The sequence below is a fragment of the Mchenga conophoros genome, linkage group LG12, assembly GCF_057382185.1.
Source record: "Mchenga conophoros isolate Kocher_MC1m ecotype Shallow Benthic linkage group LG12, M_conophoros_male_GT1.1, whole genome shotgun sequence".
Lineage (NCBI taxonomy): Eukaryota > Metazoa > Chordata > Actinopteri > Cichliformes > Cichlidae > Mchenga > Mchenga conophoros.
Genome location: NC_140537.1, coordinates 24421983 through 24437910, shown reverse-complemented (window position 1 = coordinate 24437910; position 15928 = coordinate 24421983). Strand labels below are relative to the sequence as shown.

General features: G+C 38.7%; 1 protein-coding gene across 1 annotated transcript; it reads right to left on the bottom strand.

Moving 5' to 3' along the window:
* Positions 1–500: 500 nt before the first annotated feature.
* On the bottom strand, positions 501–15027 carry me2 (malic enzyme 2, NAD(+)-dependent, mitochondrial). Its single transcript, XM_085294696.1, has 15 exons — positions 14895–15027; positions 11203–11371; positions 8048–8181; positions 7791–7940; positions 7158–7233; positions 6834–6995; positions 6492–6705; positions 5858–5955; positions 5468–5581; positions 4902–5013; positions 4541–4683; positions 4307–4409; positions 4107–4177; positions 3275–3373; positions 501–3029 (listed from the first exon to the last, which is right to left on the bottom strand). Exons 2-15 carry the CDS (start codon positions 11314–11316, stop codon positions 2868–2870), a joined length of 1752 nt encoding a protein of 583 aa, XP_085150822.1. The 5' UTR covers positions 11317–11371; positions 14895–15027; the 3' UTR covers positions 501–2867.
* Positions 15028–15928: the final 901 nt, after the last annotated feature.

Sequence of the window (15928 nt, the reverse complement as noted above, 5' to 3'; positions counted from 1 at the left end):
GTAGGAGTCCTTGCAGTTCCTCAGCTTCCCCCTTAGGTCGGGCTGCACTCTCCTCAGTTCTCCTCTTTCAGCTTTCTTCTTTTTATTAAGCAGTTAAGATCAGTAGTGATCCAAGTCTTATTGTTCTCAAAGCAGCATGCAGTCCTGGGCTGGTAAGTTGGCATGTTTACAATTTGATGCATTCGGTAATGCAGCCATGAAAACTGTTAGTGTCCTCTTTAAGTGGTCCACAAAATACATTCCAGTTGTTGACTCAAAGCGGACTCATGCATCGTCCTCCTAACAACTGGACACAGCTAGCTGTTTAGACGAACGTACTTTGGTATCAGCAGGATTAAATTATAGTGAGAATATAGAGAGAATTCAGTAAGGGTTCAAAAAGGAGGTCACTGTAGTAAACTGCCTGTTAAAAGCAGTTTAAAAGATGAATCTGTTAAGAAAGAAAAGGAAGAAAAATAAATGGGATTAAAAAAAATAATAATAAATTGAAAGACAAGGGAGCCGATGTAAAAATAGGTTTTATTCTGGAGTTTTCACACCTCAAGTATAATAAAACAAACATACTGCACTCTGGTATACAAACATGACTGCACCAAAAATCAGTGTCAGACTGCATGGGAATACTTATGAATACTGAAACCACTAAGAGTCACATGAACTAACCACTCATCGAACAAAACAGCAAAAACCTCAAACTGGACAATTACAGTCAACATCTTAACAAACACGTGAGCAACACACCGATGACATTACAGCGTTTACATATCATTAAACCACTGAAAAGTTTGCATTAAATCTAACATTTATTAGAGAAAGCACTGTATGCTCAATGCTACAGTTACACCATTTCATAACAAAACAATAATGTCAATAATTATAGTGTGGCTATCTGCATGGTTAACTTAATGAGGCATGGGAGTGACTATGAAGGGACACTGTAATTTGTGCAGGCACTTAAATGTATGCGGTTGGAAGGTCCTTGAGTTAAAGTTTTACAGTGTAAATCGATGGATGACAATTTAAAGGAAAAAGAAGGCGGCTTTTTGCTGGCATGGTTACAGGGAGCATTCACTGCATATGAACCATGAAGCACTTCTATCCTGATGTAGGTGCCCTCTCCTTGTTAAAATACTCATTTTCTTTCTTTAACCTGTCAACCATCTCCATTTTACACACATCTCTGAAGACCAATGTGCAATGCTGCCAATGCCCCTGTCATAAAGCAGTTTAAAGTCTTAGAAATATGATCAGAGCATAGATTGAATCCTGCATTTTACATGAAACACTGTGGTATACCTTTAGTTTATTTGCTATTACAATGCAGCAATCTGTCACAGAACTGAGCAAAAACAAAGCGCTAACAGAGAACCTCAGCAGGTTAACGGTCAGCAGTGTGTCCTACTGGTATTAGGTCAGTACATCAAACTGACACGTGGATTTGTACACTGTATAGCCGACTTGCACTTTATCACAAAGATATTTTGCCAGTCTATACAGTGCTTAGGCACCATTGCTATTCAGTACGAAGGACTTAATCAACCAGGGCTTTTCAGTCAATATTTTCTAATCCCAATAATATTTTCAAACAGTTCACAGTTTACATCACTTGGCTGAGTCAAAACAGACTTATTACATGAGGAGCACTTGTGCTAGAATACATAACCTGTGTTTTAACCTCGTGGTGGATCATAACACTGAAGAGAAGCTTGGCCTGTGAGTTTGTACAGTCTGCTCAGACGAAACAATAGTAGTAAAACCAACATACCTCAATGCCACACACTGCGCATCAGACCAAAAAAGTTCATTTAACAACATAAATGAGTATCTAATGATTATATACTGCACATATTTTCTTAAGTATTCATATAACACTTAAGCAAAATTGTTCATTTTATGGGATACATTCTTCATGAGACCATTCCTTAAGGAGTGTTGAAGAGAGGCTTTTCAAAACAGTTGAATACAAAAAAAAAAAAAAAAAAACATGAATTCAAAGAAATAAATATTAGGTGACACAATTAATCAAACAAACAAAAGGCTGGAGTGGATGTTAAAAGGTTGTCTGCCTACATTTTTTTTTTTTTAAATATATAACTCATGTATTTTCCCTTCAGAAAATCTCAATTTTAGTGAATCGGTCTTTGTTTGTCTCTAACAGAAAGGCTCTCCTCTTCAGTCCTCTGCTCTGCTAGATGTCTTATACTGGGTATTAATGAGAAGAGGAAAACTGACCAGAGCCTTATTTAAGGTGGACAAAGGCAATACACAAATACATACTGGATATTACTAAATGTTATGAAATTGAGGTCATTTCTTGCAAGCTTGCAAGAATACTAGAAGACGGAGTACAAGTAAAGAATGGAGTTTGTGCGTGCTAACTGAAGACAGCAAATATCAGAAATGTACACAACAAAATGACAGATTAGTCATTATTAGATTACAGATACAGTGAAACAATAACATCTTAAAAATTAATGGGAAAAAAAATTCATGAAATTTATGCAAATTTAGTGCTGAGTTTTTGATGGAGCAGCATGGAAAATAGATGTAACCACTGCCCATTTCCACCACCAGGTGGCCATCTGGCTTTGTGCAGGTTTCTACATTATGCACATAATGGAGAAGTGTAATTTAAAATGAGAATGGCTGATCTCATTTCAATGCCCTTCTCTTCACTTTCCACTTTGACTGTTCACAGATCCAATAAGACTGGTTTGGTGAAAATGTAGCAGCATGGCTACTGTGGTCTATTTTTAAGCATATGTTTAAAGTAAGGCAATCTTACAAAATCTGTGATTAGGTATAAAGCAGGAAAAAAAGGAAGAGAAGGCCATTATGACATGAGCCACAGTGAGTGTGCCCTATTTCTAGATGGACTTGGGGCTAAAGTTGACACCTGGCCAATCATAGGTGTCCGGCAGGAAAGATTCATAGTCGGTCTTCCAGACAGTAGCCCGCACAAAGGCGTCCTTGTCCACTGGCTCAGGGTAGTGGAACGCCATGCCTTTAGCATAGAGATACTCCACCACCTTTAGTGGGAAAGAGAAAATTTATCACTGACCAAACGTAAGGAGTGACACAGGAACTACAACATGACTTTGACCAAAAGGAGAACAGTGTTTGATAGGTTATGTTACGGTTTGTCCGGCTGCAGGGCATGAATTTCTTTTTTCAAAAAAAAAAAATCCGTTGAACACAGAGATTATTTCTTGGAGACTGTTAATATGTAAACTGACCTTGACAATAACCAAAATTTAAACTGGAGGAGGCTTACCTTGACAGCCATCTGGATAGAGACCTCCCTGATGTTGGACAGAGGAGGGTAGAGTCTGCCTTCTGCAAGCTCTTTATCTGTCAGCTGCTCTGAAAGTGTCTGAAAGGAACGTAAGATTGCATTTACAATAAAGAATAATTTCTAGGTCACAAAAACCAGACAAAACTACTACTACTGTTTGTCTACCCACACTAGTCATGTGATTTTGGCCAGTTGTAATTACAAAAGTAATCAAACCCCTTCTAGTACTATTAACACCATGCAAATCAGTGTTTCTGACACTGAACAGTAACAAAAACACTGGCAACAAAGCACAGTGATCATCTGTTGCACTGATTAGTGTTAATGTATCAAATGCAGCCCAGCAAAGAGAAGCTCTTCATCTGTTATGCCAGTCTAAAAAGAGAGGGAAGAGGAGACATCGAAGGGTTAAACAGGGCTGAGATGAGCATATAGTGAATATAGAATAGAAGAACAGAATGCCTTTATTGTCACTATACAATTGTACAATGAGATACAGAGCATCTCCTACTCAGTGCAAACATGCTGGGGGGGTCAGTTTTGCAGCACTATATACATATGAACAGTATTAACAGAGAAAAAAATATATAAAATGTACGAATATACAAACCAGTGTAAAAAAGTAAATATGTAATAAATAGTGTTATGTATATATGGATGGATATAAGGGTGGTTATGGGCTTTGGGAAGAAACTGTATGAAGAATATGCATACATGAAAGAGTCAGCAAGACAATACAGGATGGAGTGAGGGAAAAGTTAAAGATGAACTTAAAGAACAGGTAGAAAAATATTTAGTAGTGTCTTCAGACCTTGGCAGCCTCTAAGAAAACCGTGTCACTGATGTGTCTCACTCCACTCAGGATCACAGCCAGGCCCACGCCTGAAATGCATGAAGACCAATTACAACATACTGCATTCAAATTTGCAGGATGTAATGCAATTCATACCATCTTAAGAGTGCTGCATTCAATGTAAATAATGAATAATCAATTTTTTTCCCCCCTCTCACCTGGAAAAATGTAAGCGTTGTTCCCTTGTCCTGGTGTAAGGACGCGACCATCGCTCAGAGTCACTGGACCGAAAGGGCTGCCGCTCGCAAAAAGACATCTTCCCTGTGAGACACAGAAACAAATCTTGAGAGGTGATGAGGTAGGAAAAACACAATCTGAATGCATAACTTAAGAGTTTGTCAAAAAAGACAAAAAAGAGGAAAAAAGTTAAGCCTAGAAAAAAAAATGTGTACATCTGTCAGAGTGTAGGCCTCCTCTGCTGTGCACTCTGCTTTATTGGTTGGGTTGCTCAGGGCAAAGATGATTGGCCGTTCATTCAGAGTTCCCATGGACTTGATGACATCATGGGTAAACAGACGTCCAGCTCCTGCCACACCTGGAAAAAAGGAGAGACTGATTTATTATTACTGTTCAAAGAAGGTCTGAAATAAGACTACAACCTTTTTGTAACTGACTGAGTTTATTGTTTATTATTAACAAACAATATTTTAATAAAATAGATATTTGTATAATTCTTTCTGGTTGGCAAGCAGTGCTACAAGGCTACAATTATATGAATACAAAAAAATAAATAAATAAATTAAAGGTCCACACCAATGATAGCTGTAGGTTTGATGGCATTGACAGCATCTAGGAAGCTCTGTACATCCCCTGGACTCTCATGGGTAAATGCTTCCTGGTTAGAGTCAGTTCCCTGCTGTCTGCCCTGGAGTCACATGTGACACATTAGACACAATTACTAATAAACACTTGTTCAGTGAAAATGCCGTTGATTGTTTAGACCGTGGACCAGCCAGGAAAGTAGACAAAATTGTATCATTTTCTTATTATAAATTCCTGTGTTTTATTGTTTTAATCTAATGTGCTGATTTTATTGTTTTAAATGTGTTATATATATATATATATATATATATATATATATATATATATATATATATATATATATATATATATATATATATATTTTACTTATCTTATATTATTATTACTATTTTTATTACTATATTACTATTTTTCTCATTTTTTTTTAACATGCTCAATGTATCATGTTTGGCATGTCAAGTGTACAGCACTTTGTGTTCAGCTCGTGGCTGATCTGAAAGCGCTATATAAATAAATTGCTTGCTTGCTTGCTTGCTTGCTTGCTTGCACACACTTACCTTTACAAGTAAGCCATCTTTATCATACATCCAGATTTTCTTCCTGGCCTGAGCTTGGGTCATTCCCGTCTCCATCATGGCCATCACAATCAGATTGGCAATTCCAAGGGCAGCCTACCAAATAATAAATAAAAGAATGAATAAACAAAATAAAAACACAAAAAAATTTACACAAAGAAAACATGAACGATTATTCTCTAAATAGACAATGGAGCAACTCCTCAGGTTTTTTGTTCTGTTTGTGGTCAGTCGGGAACAGTACGCTTCTTCCAATTGTGCCTTTTTTGCCATTTTCAAATACGTAACTTTCATATAGCAAAGTCAAGAGAACAAAAAAACAAAGAAAATCTTGAGAAGTTCAATTGATTAAAACGATGAATATCAGCTTACCTCTCCTGCTCCCAGGAACAGCACCCGGTGTTCAGTGATGGGTTTGCCAACTGCTCTCTGAGCTGCTAACAGACCGGCAAGAGCTACAGACGCAGTGCCTGGAAACATGTAGACAAACAGAAGAGTAAACAATCGAGTCTCTGCCTCAAAGACATCCAAACACTCATGATAATTTGTCTAAAATCAGAAAGATTTTCAAGGAAAACAGCTCATGAATGCATCTTATTTCAGCATCACTCACAACAGATGATTTCTGAAATGCTCCACAGTAATTTAATCCAACAATAAAAATTTACATTGAGTTTCAGGTGGACTCTAATAAAGCAGCGATCCTTTTAGAAACAGCTCCAGTAACTTAACAGTTAAGGCCGTAAGTCATTTGTATGGATGGGCCTAAACTTGCAAATCTTATAGAACTGTTCTTAGGAAATACTCCGATCTGTAAATATTGCTGAACTTTGAGCCTTTGAATCAGCTGGAAAAATACATAAACATAAAACTGTAAGTTGAGCACTTTGTGTGGTGTAACCTGAATGTGAATTAGGACGACAGAGTCATACAACAAGGTAGACATTATCTGCACCTATTTAACTACAGTAGTCTCAAAGTGCTGTGTCAGGGGTTATGTGTGAACCTTGGATGTCATCGTTGAAGGTGCAGTACTTCTCCCTGTACTTTCTAAGGAAGCGGAACGCGTTGTGGTTCCCAAAGTCTTCAAACTGGATCAGCGTGTCCTGCCCGTATTTGTCCACGACAGCTTCCATGAACTCATCAATGAGATCGTCATATGCTTGGGAGCGGTCTCGCTTCTGGTACAGCCCCATGTAAAGCGGATCCTTAAGGAGAGTCTAACGGGAGGACAAGGGCAACCATGAGAAGCCAAAGTAAACACAGTTATTATATTTCTCTTCTCTCACACATGCAATAAACAGAAAGAAAAAAAACAAAACAAAAAACCAACACCTAGCCTTCCTACCTCGTTATCCGTCCCAACATCGATCACCACAGGGAGACATTTCTCAGGTCTGATGCCAGCACAGGCAGTGTACAGGCAAAGTTTCCCAACAGGTATTCCCATTCCATAAACACCCAGGTCCCCTAATCCCAAGATACGCTCTCCATCAGTTACTACTACTACCTACACAAAGAAGAGATGGAGGAAGCACATTAGTTGGAAAACTGAAGATTAAAATTTGACATATTTATAAGCAACTGTCATATCTTTATGACATATTTTTAGACTTTTTTTCCAATGTAATATCTGAAAAGGTTTTACTATAGTGAGGATTTTGAGACTTACTGCAACATTAGTGTCTGGCCAGTTGTCAAGGATGGAGCGGATATGTCCTCTGTCCAGAATGGAGATAAACAGGCCTCTAGAGAGATAAACAGGATGACAGTTTAGCTATTGCAGCAATCGTGATTAAATCCTAACTTTAACTAAGCAGAAAAAGAAAATGCATCTTCAGCATAAAACCACTTTTTAACATTATGTGCATAAGATTCAATACGCCTGCCATCAAAAATAAAACACGTAAGAGCTTTTCCTGACTAAAGCAGGTCTCCCTTCACTTGGTAAGGTCTCAAAGGTCTCGCCTGAAAGGAGCTTCTGTCCTAATTTTAGAAGAATCAATAGGATCTTGCATACATAACATTCCTGCTCCTTTAGACTGAAGATAAGAGCTGTGTTAGCCATATTTGGATAGACAATCTCAGACATGAACACAGTATTATTTGTCCTTGTAAGGATATAGCCTTCAGAACTGGCTGTCAATATGCTGTGTCAAGACATATAGCAATCTCTCTTCTCTTCCATATCAAGCTTTTCTGCACACCTCTGGACGATTTCCTCCCAGCGACAAAATACCTGGCTGTGTAGAACTGGAGCAACAAAACCTACATTAAAAACTCAAATTATCTGCTAAGGCCTTACTTTGGTCTTCTAAAGATATGTCCATACTGCGTACAGGCAAGCCCTACAGTGGGAGTGTAAACAATCGGCATCAGCTCCTCTATGTCTTCCATCAACACCCTATAGAAAAGCTTCTCATTCCTTTCCTGGATGCCCATCAGGTAGATGTACCTGTATGGAAAAAGAAAAGTTAAGCTGTGTACAGGAAGACAAATGCTCGGTTTTTATTTAAAAACATGTTTACGCTTTCCAGTACAACAAGAAAAATGCATCCTTACTTCTCCAGGGGATCGTGCAGCTTTTTGAGATTTTTCTGAAAGCGCAGGGCCTGAATTTCCTGAGTCTCCACTTTGGGAGGCAGCAGACCATGTATCCCCAAAATCTGACGCTCCTGAAGGGAAAAGGCCATACCCTGTGGAGGAACACAAAAACATGATATTTTAGCTTCTTCAGCTCTGCATTTCTTTTCCTGACTGCCACCGTCTCCAAACCACACACAGCAGGTCTCACCACCATCTTTTTCCACTCTTACTGCTATCCTTCTGTCACAAATCACCTCTGACACTTGCCTCCACCCGCTCGACCCTGCCTGCACTCTCATGAATAATATGAGGGGTATTTTTAATGTGTGTGGTCAGGGTTGTTTTCATTCTTCAGACTACTTAAAGAAATTGAAAGAAAACTTGTCTGAGAGTTCAGCCTGTATTATAGAATAAAAGGTGGCCTTGTGTTTATAAGACATGTTCATATAAATCTGCACTTGCTTCAATAAATTGCTCCACCTAGTTCCCATTTTTCTAGCAAAATATTAAGAAATAATGGGTGAGTCAAGATTTTTGCACACTACTGTATATTGCGTCTATTATCAACCTCTACTTGGGACGCTAAAAGTACTAACGCAACACCCCCTGTAACCGTCTGACATCAAAGTCTGCTGTAGCCATTTCTTAACAGGACCGTTTTTGTGAAATTTACTGGCAAACCATAAAAAACAGGACTCCTCCTGCAACCTGTAGTTGGGGGCAGGGCTTTATTTGTTTATGTCAACCATCCCCCTACTCATGGCTAAGGCATACCACATTTCTGTCCTGTTCTTTATAAAATATAGCAGTTTCTGGACTAACTGTTCATGTACTGTAATGGAGTTTGTTTAGACGGTGCACTGCCTCATTATGGGACCTTTAACTGAGTTTACCTTTTCAGCATTTACAGAAATAAATTCAGGCTGACGGAATGAAGAAAAACAAAACGAAAGCAATTTTGCAGCAGGACAAAGACGGACGGAGAGTGGGGGTAGTAGTGGAGGAGGAGGAGTAGCCTCAAAGAAACCAATGAAGACCACTGTGGGCTGAAACACCCCAATTTTTAAATGAGAGGATGGGGAAGGTGAGAGGTGGATGCAATGTGTTTGCATGTCCCTGCAGTGTACAAGCTCCTATCCGACTGAAATATGGGCGTAACAAAGAGGCCGCCATGCCTGGGGCTGCAGAAGGGGGCGGATTATTTTGTCAGAATGATGAATGCTGGGGCTCCCCTCGAAAAATGCTTAGTCATGCTGATAGAGCATTTCACTTCACACAGCTCTACCAATCAGTTCCTTTCAGCGCAATGCCACATGCTGCAAACACCTTAATCTAGCATTTGTCCTTTTGCATAAAATTGAAAGTAACATTTTTGTAAGATTTCAGGAGCTGAGCACTTCCCTATGAAAGACCATCTTGAGCAAGCCCATGATTAGCACTTTAGAAATGCAATTTCAACACTTCCAAGACAGGAATATACTGGATAAAGGTATTAATACATTCTGTACAGTGAACACTTTCCCTGCACAGCTCACCCTACATTTAGGGTGAAGGAATTTGAGATCCTAGCCCTTTTAACAGTCATACCAGACTACATTTCAAACACAGTGACCTTTACTGCTACAGTACACTGCTGATGCAAGTCACATCAAGTACTGCTCTTATATTTGTAATCTAGAACCAGCTGGCATGTTCTCGTTTAGAAACTCAGACTTTTAATGCAAGAAGAATTTCAAGTTGACTTTAAAATTTTTTTTTTTTAAAAAAATGCCGAACCAAACCATGGAATTAGGTTTGTGCCTCTTTCTTGAGTGCAAGTACATAAACTCAATTTGTAGAGAATTTACTATAATGCAATAATTTTAATTTGAGCAAATAAATAAATGGATTTTAAAGTTTTATCTAATGCTGTTTACTTATTATCTCAGTTATGTATGTGGGTGTCCTTTTCCTGGATGCCTGCAAACTCTCGGACTCCCACTCAGGATTTTTAATAGGTGCCAATTACAGTCATTTTGCCCATGCCTTTAACTTTAGAATACAGCATGCCATATATTGTCTGGCAGTGCTTGGTTGGTATGGTTGCTAGTTGTATTGTGAGGTAGTCAGGGAGGAGGGGAGTACTGACAGACCTGAAAGCAGCTCTATAGGCCTTTTATATCAGTGTTTTTCTATATACAGTCTTCATTGCAAGCCTGCTTTTACAAACCATTATTAAATCAAGCATGGAGCTATGCAGGAGCTCAAAAACTGGCTGAAAAAACAGTAGTTGAAACCCCAGTTTGTGGGACCACTGGTCAGCTGGTCTGTGTCCAGTTTGCATGTAGGTTGGAATTTCTATATTTATCTGGTATGGGCTAAGTTTAGCAAAAGGTCAAATCACCTCAAGCAGCAAAATGTACATGTTACAAATATCACTTGTAACTCTCAGTAGTTGGCAAACCTCCTGAAAAATCAAACCCTCCAAGCCAAATGCTTCACAGCATCATTTCAATTTAGCAAATACACGACACTGTAATTGTCTCACTTGTATGCGCACTGCTAGATACCCTGCTGTGAGCATTTTAAAACAGACAGCGAAAATCACAAACACCTTAAAGAAAAATCCAGAAAGCAGCCAAATAACAATGTGCTAGACAGGCATTGACAGACAGGCACCGTTCATCATAAATAGTCAATAGCTACAGATATGGGAATACAAATAACTGAAGCATAAACTTCTTTTACAACTTTTGTATTTTGGTTGCAGACTACTAAAAATGGTTATGCCAGTTTATATCAGTCACACACAAGCTTAGCTCCCCACTATTCTATTGTCTGAGATATAAACAGATATTGGCATCTGCAGTGGGATAGACTATGGCATTTAAACGTGTGGAAAATATACAGGCCTAAAATTTAAAAGATTACATTATAACCACTGTTATGACATCTTGCAGTAAATTTCTACTCATTTCTGGACACTGTAACCAAACAATAACATTTCAACAATTCATTATAGTTATTTTCTGTCCAGGCACACAGAGAAAAATAATCCTTCTTCACATAATGACATAATTAACATTGATCAAGACAAAAACGGGCTGTCGTCACCGTGTCTTAAAACCCCAACACAAGGTAGGTCCACCTACTTTGTTGGTGCGAGGGCTGAGCATGAGGGGCTTGCCCTTTTCTTTGGTGTGGACCCATCTGCAAAGAGAGATGCATGGCCTCAGAGACCAGGTTGTCCTTAATCTGGACAACATGGTAGACAGTCACCGGTGTGGGTCCACTGGTGCTTTCTAGAAGATCCACTGGTTTCTGAGGGAGACAAGACAGGGAAAGATGAAAAAATACTGACCATGTGCAAATGATATGCACAACCTGGCTGTAGAAATGATTATAGCTTTACTGACAAAAGCATTGATGTGCAGCACAGTGATTACATCACCATGGTGACACATTTCAGATTTTAAGTTGTTAAGTCTTAACTGTCTACATGTTGCATTACCATTTGGGCTTTTTGGCAGGTTAGAGTCAAAGACTTACTATTAATTATTCTTGTTTCTGACAGTCAAACCGTGCAGTGCACTGTTACCAAAGCCTTTTAATATGACAGTATCAGATTATCACATCTTAATATGTTATAAAGCTAACCGCAGTCAGTGCTGTCAGCTTACAGACACACACACCTATTCACAGTAGCCAATGAATCCTCTTTGTGTGCATGGACAGCACTTGAGGATTACAAATGCTGGAAGCAGTGGCCAACATTAATCTGGACGTGGCCTGAAGCGATTTAGTGTGCGCTCTAAGAAACAAAGCTTTGACAGATTGTCATAATCCCTTTCGTGATGAGCTCTGCATGAAGACACAGAACAAGATAAATCGCTATGGCATCACAACAACAACAACAATCTTTATTTATAGAGCACATTTAAAAGCCTTGGGCATACCAAAGTGCTTTACATAAAACAATAAAAAAATAAAACAGTTCACACATTAACATCAAATACATAAAGGTAACGAATTATGCTCACAGATAAAAGCCACCAATAAGAGTAAACTGCAGCACATAGGTTATAGCAAGGTAAGACTGTACCACCATGATAAAAGACACCAATAATGGAAAGATAGCAGAGAATTTAATACAATAGGTCAATAGGTCACTGCAAGCAAGCCAGCATTTAACTGGTAGAAAAGGCAAGTTTAAAAAGATATGTTTTTAGCTGTGATTTAAAAGAATGAATAGAATCAGACGCCCGGATGCCAATCGGGAGATTGTTCCACAGCTCTGGTGCAACTAGAGCAAACGATCGATCACCTCTAGATTTCAGTCGAGATCTGGGCTGAACCAGCAGTAACTGTGAGGATGACCTTAAAGCCCTAGCAGGAGCATATGGGTTTAAAAGTTCCTTCTCACCACAGAGTTAAAATTTTTAAATCATCCAGCAATGGACCGATGGGAAAGACAGACAAACAACAGGGATCGCATGACAGAAAGCAAGACTCCAACTAATAACTGCAGAAATGATCTGGCATGTGGACTGCAAACAAGAAGGAATGCAAAGATTTTCACTACTTTTAGACTAAAGCAGACAAAAAAAAACCCCAGTAAAGAACTTGGAAAGAAAGCGATTGGACTTCTTTAAATTTTGTGAAGATGTTAAAAGAGATGTAAACCACTTCTTACAATTTTTTTGTATCTAGCAAAATTCCTGTTAGCCTTCCTTAATGTCACAGGAAATGCAATTTGACAACATTGCAGTTTCTATATCAGTTCCTTTTAAATAAGCAGCCAAGGCTTGCATTTCTGCAAAAAACATACTAAACTGAAATGCAAGACGCACAAGGAAACCACAGCAGATTATTAGAAATAAGAATTAACAAAGTGTATTTTTCCATTGCAATTTAATCCCAGTGAGGCTTGAAATAGAATTTGTATTCATTTCTCGGCCTGGAACAACATGCAGCTGAGCTCAGCTGGCAAAAAAACAAAGTTGGTGTCAGTTAATGTGACAAAAGGCACTCATGTGTGCGGTCAGTATTATCCTGCCTCCTTCCTTTCCTTGTTAATCCGCATTTGATCATAATTAAAAATTACCAACACAAAATTAAGTTGTATTAAGCTAAACAAATATTAAAAATACAATATGCTATGCTGATGAGCAGCTATATCAAAACAAGAAAACAACTGAAAAGCAAATTAGCCTATCCTTTTCTGATCAACAAATTCAAGCACTTCACACTGAATTATGTATCCCTCTATTTGACCATAATGTCTGGATGAAGGAAACAACAAGTGGAGCCAGCTGGACGAGATGCTGCTTAGAAAGCAGCATTAAAGCGGCAGACTGCATAAGCAGCTCCAACAACCAGCAGACATTTTAATGATCTGTTGATTTGATATCAAAGAGGAAGCTGTCTCGATGCAGCGTCTGTGAAATGTCAGTCTTTATGACTCAAACTGTACAAAGATCTTTTCTTGTTAGGTTAGGTTTGCGACCTCTTTCAGAAGCAAAAAAAGGCCACGGCTAATGGGAAGGATAATATTTGATGTGGTGTAGATACCAAATAATTTTTCCATTTGTAGCAAACAAGGTAATCTTTGTACATGTGCCAGCTTCGCATCATTATTGTAACACAGAGCATGAATGCACACCATTACAGCCAGAAAGTGCTTGGGACTTTTTGTAGGAGTAATTGTCTGCAAACAGAGTATGAATGGAGACAAGAAACCTGCCTATAATTATGCACCTGGACTGCTCTAAATGGGAATCAAAATGATAGCAAAATTGTGCTGAGATCAGAAAATGTACAGCATGAGCTCACCAGTACTGCAGCTAGATACAGATGCTCTGTAAGTTTAGAAACCATAACTTAGAAACGTTTAATTAAATGCCATTCAAAATCAGGCATCTCACTTGCCATCTGTCTTCCTGTGGAGTACTGGTAATTTAATTTCTTTGTAAACAGGTGAGACAAATAAGGCAGTACAATTTAAACTGCTAATAAATCTTTTCTTATTGGTTCTGGAATAATAACTGGTGCAAACAACAACTGTGTTAACTAAACCAGTCATAATGTAATAACATGCATTGTATCCACCCTCTTGTGCACACTGGGCACCTTTTTTCAAGCTCCGAATCTCACCCACATGCATGATTTTAAGTGTAAATCTTTTATGGTCTCACATGATCAGGGTAAAGTGGTTTGAAGACAGATGATACTTTAGGTTATTAGTTTCCTCAACTGACCAGACAGACTTAACACAGCTGTTAGGTGTGGCCTTACTAACAGGTTATTGTTCTCAGTCTTTCTCACTCACCCTGTCAGTGTGTCTGATCACTGAACGTAAAAAACCCACCGGTGGAGGTTAAATATTAGCAGAACCTGCAATAAAAGGCAAGGAAATACTCAACTGTCCCAAGCTTTAACACTCAAGGGAATGAGAAGATAATTGGGGGCAAATGCCAAATGTGACCTTATAACATGTTGGAGATCTTTCAAAAACAAAACCCCCCAAAAACTGATATCCACCACAACTGCAAGCCATTAGCCTCACAACCACAGGAGCTAAAAGCTAACCTTTTGCTAACTTTAAGTTAAAATAAAGCAGAGGGTGTCGTCATTTGAACACCTCTGTCACCTAAGTCTTAATGTCTGAAGCTACTAAACTGATTAAGCACACCGACACTAGGCACTTTTTATTCGGATGACTTAGCTAAATGCAGTCACTTACTCATCACAGCCCTGCTTGCTGCCATCTCTCTTGGCTCAGTAAGCAGGAAGTTCTCAAATGACACACACTTTCTACAATTTAGAGAACAACGACTCCGCTTACCTGCTCTTGAGTAATATAATACTGCCGTTCAATGTCTGTTAGGCACAACTCTTATGATATTCGCTGTGCCTAACTTCTGTGGACTGACCCTGGGATTAGCCTGCCTGCCAGCACACATACACCAGATTGAGTCGCGAGGAGAGGAAACGCTGTAGAAGAACCCGGCCGCTCGACCAATCAGATGCTGGGGTTTCCCCTCTCGATTACCGTAAATACTCCAACACGCGCATTTTATTTTGCGCATGTTATGTCATATTACTAGTTTATCCTAAGCTGTGGTACTGTATTGCGTAGAAAATTTGTGGCTATGTGGTGCGTGCGTGGTTTACATATTTATCTAAGAAGCAAAACATCCCTGTTCAGTCTTAGGAGAAGACATCTCTCTGGGATGTGTCAGGAAGTGCATCCAGGGTAAAGAATCTGCCAAATCAGACATGCGGAGCTACCAACTGTGCTCACCCCTTGTGAATAAGGAAGTATCTACCATATATATTTATTTGAAGGCTACACAGCACAGAAACTGGTAGATAATGATGAACTGAGTTTAATAGTGCCTATGCTCTGAGTAAACACTCATTGCTCTCCTAAACTAACCTACAATAATATTGACAGATTAACAGATGTTAGGATATTGCTAGAGGTCTTAACAGAAGAATGCAAAAAGATCACGAAAGGCATATTTATATATTTATCTGAAAGCAACAAAAATGGAATGTATATTTATTGGCATGATTTAATGAATGCTAAATGTAGATTGTACATAAAAACTGACAGTGTCTTTCAGTCGATATGTATGCTGATATTTTTTTAACACACTATTTTATACAAGAGAATGCATTTACATTTTAAATGCAATTTAAAATACAAATTTAGCGAAACAAGCCAATTTTCTAACAGTCTTTTCAACCCTCCCCCCAAGTGCATTATCATAAACTGAGTAACGAAATATACATTCTGTATTCTGATTAGTCATAACATTTCCCCCTCGTGTTGCCAAAACAACTCTAACATGTGGACATAGAAACTGTGGGGGC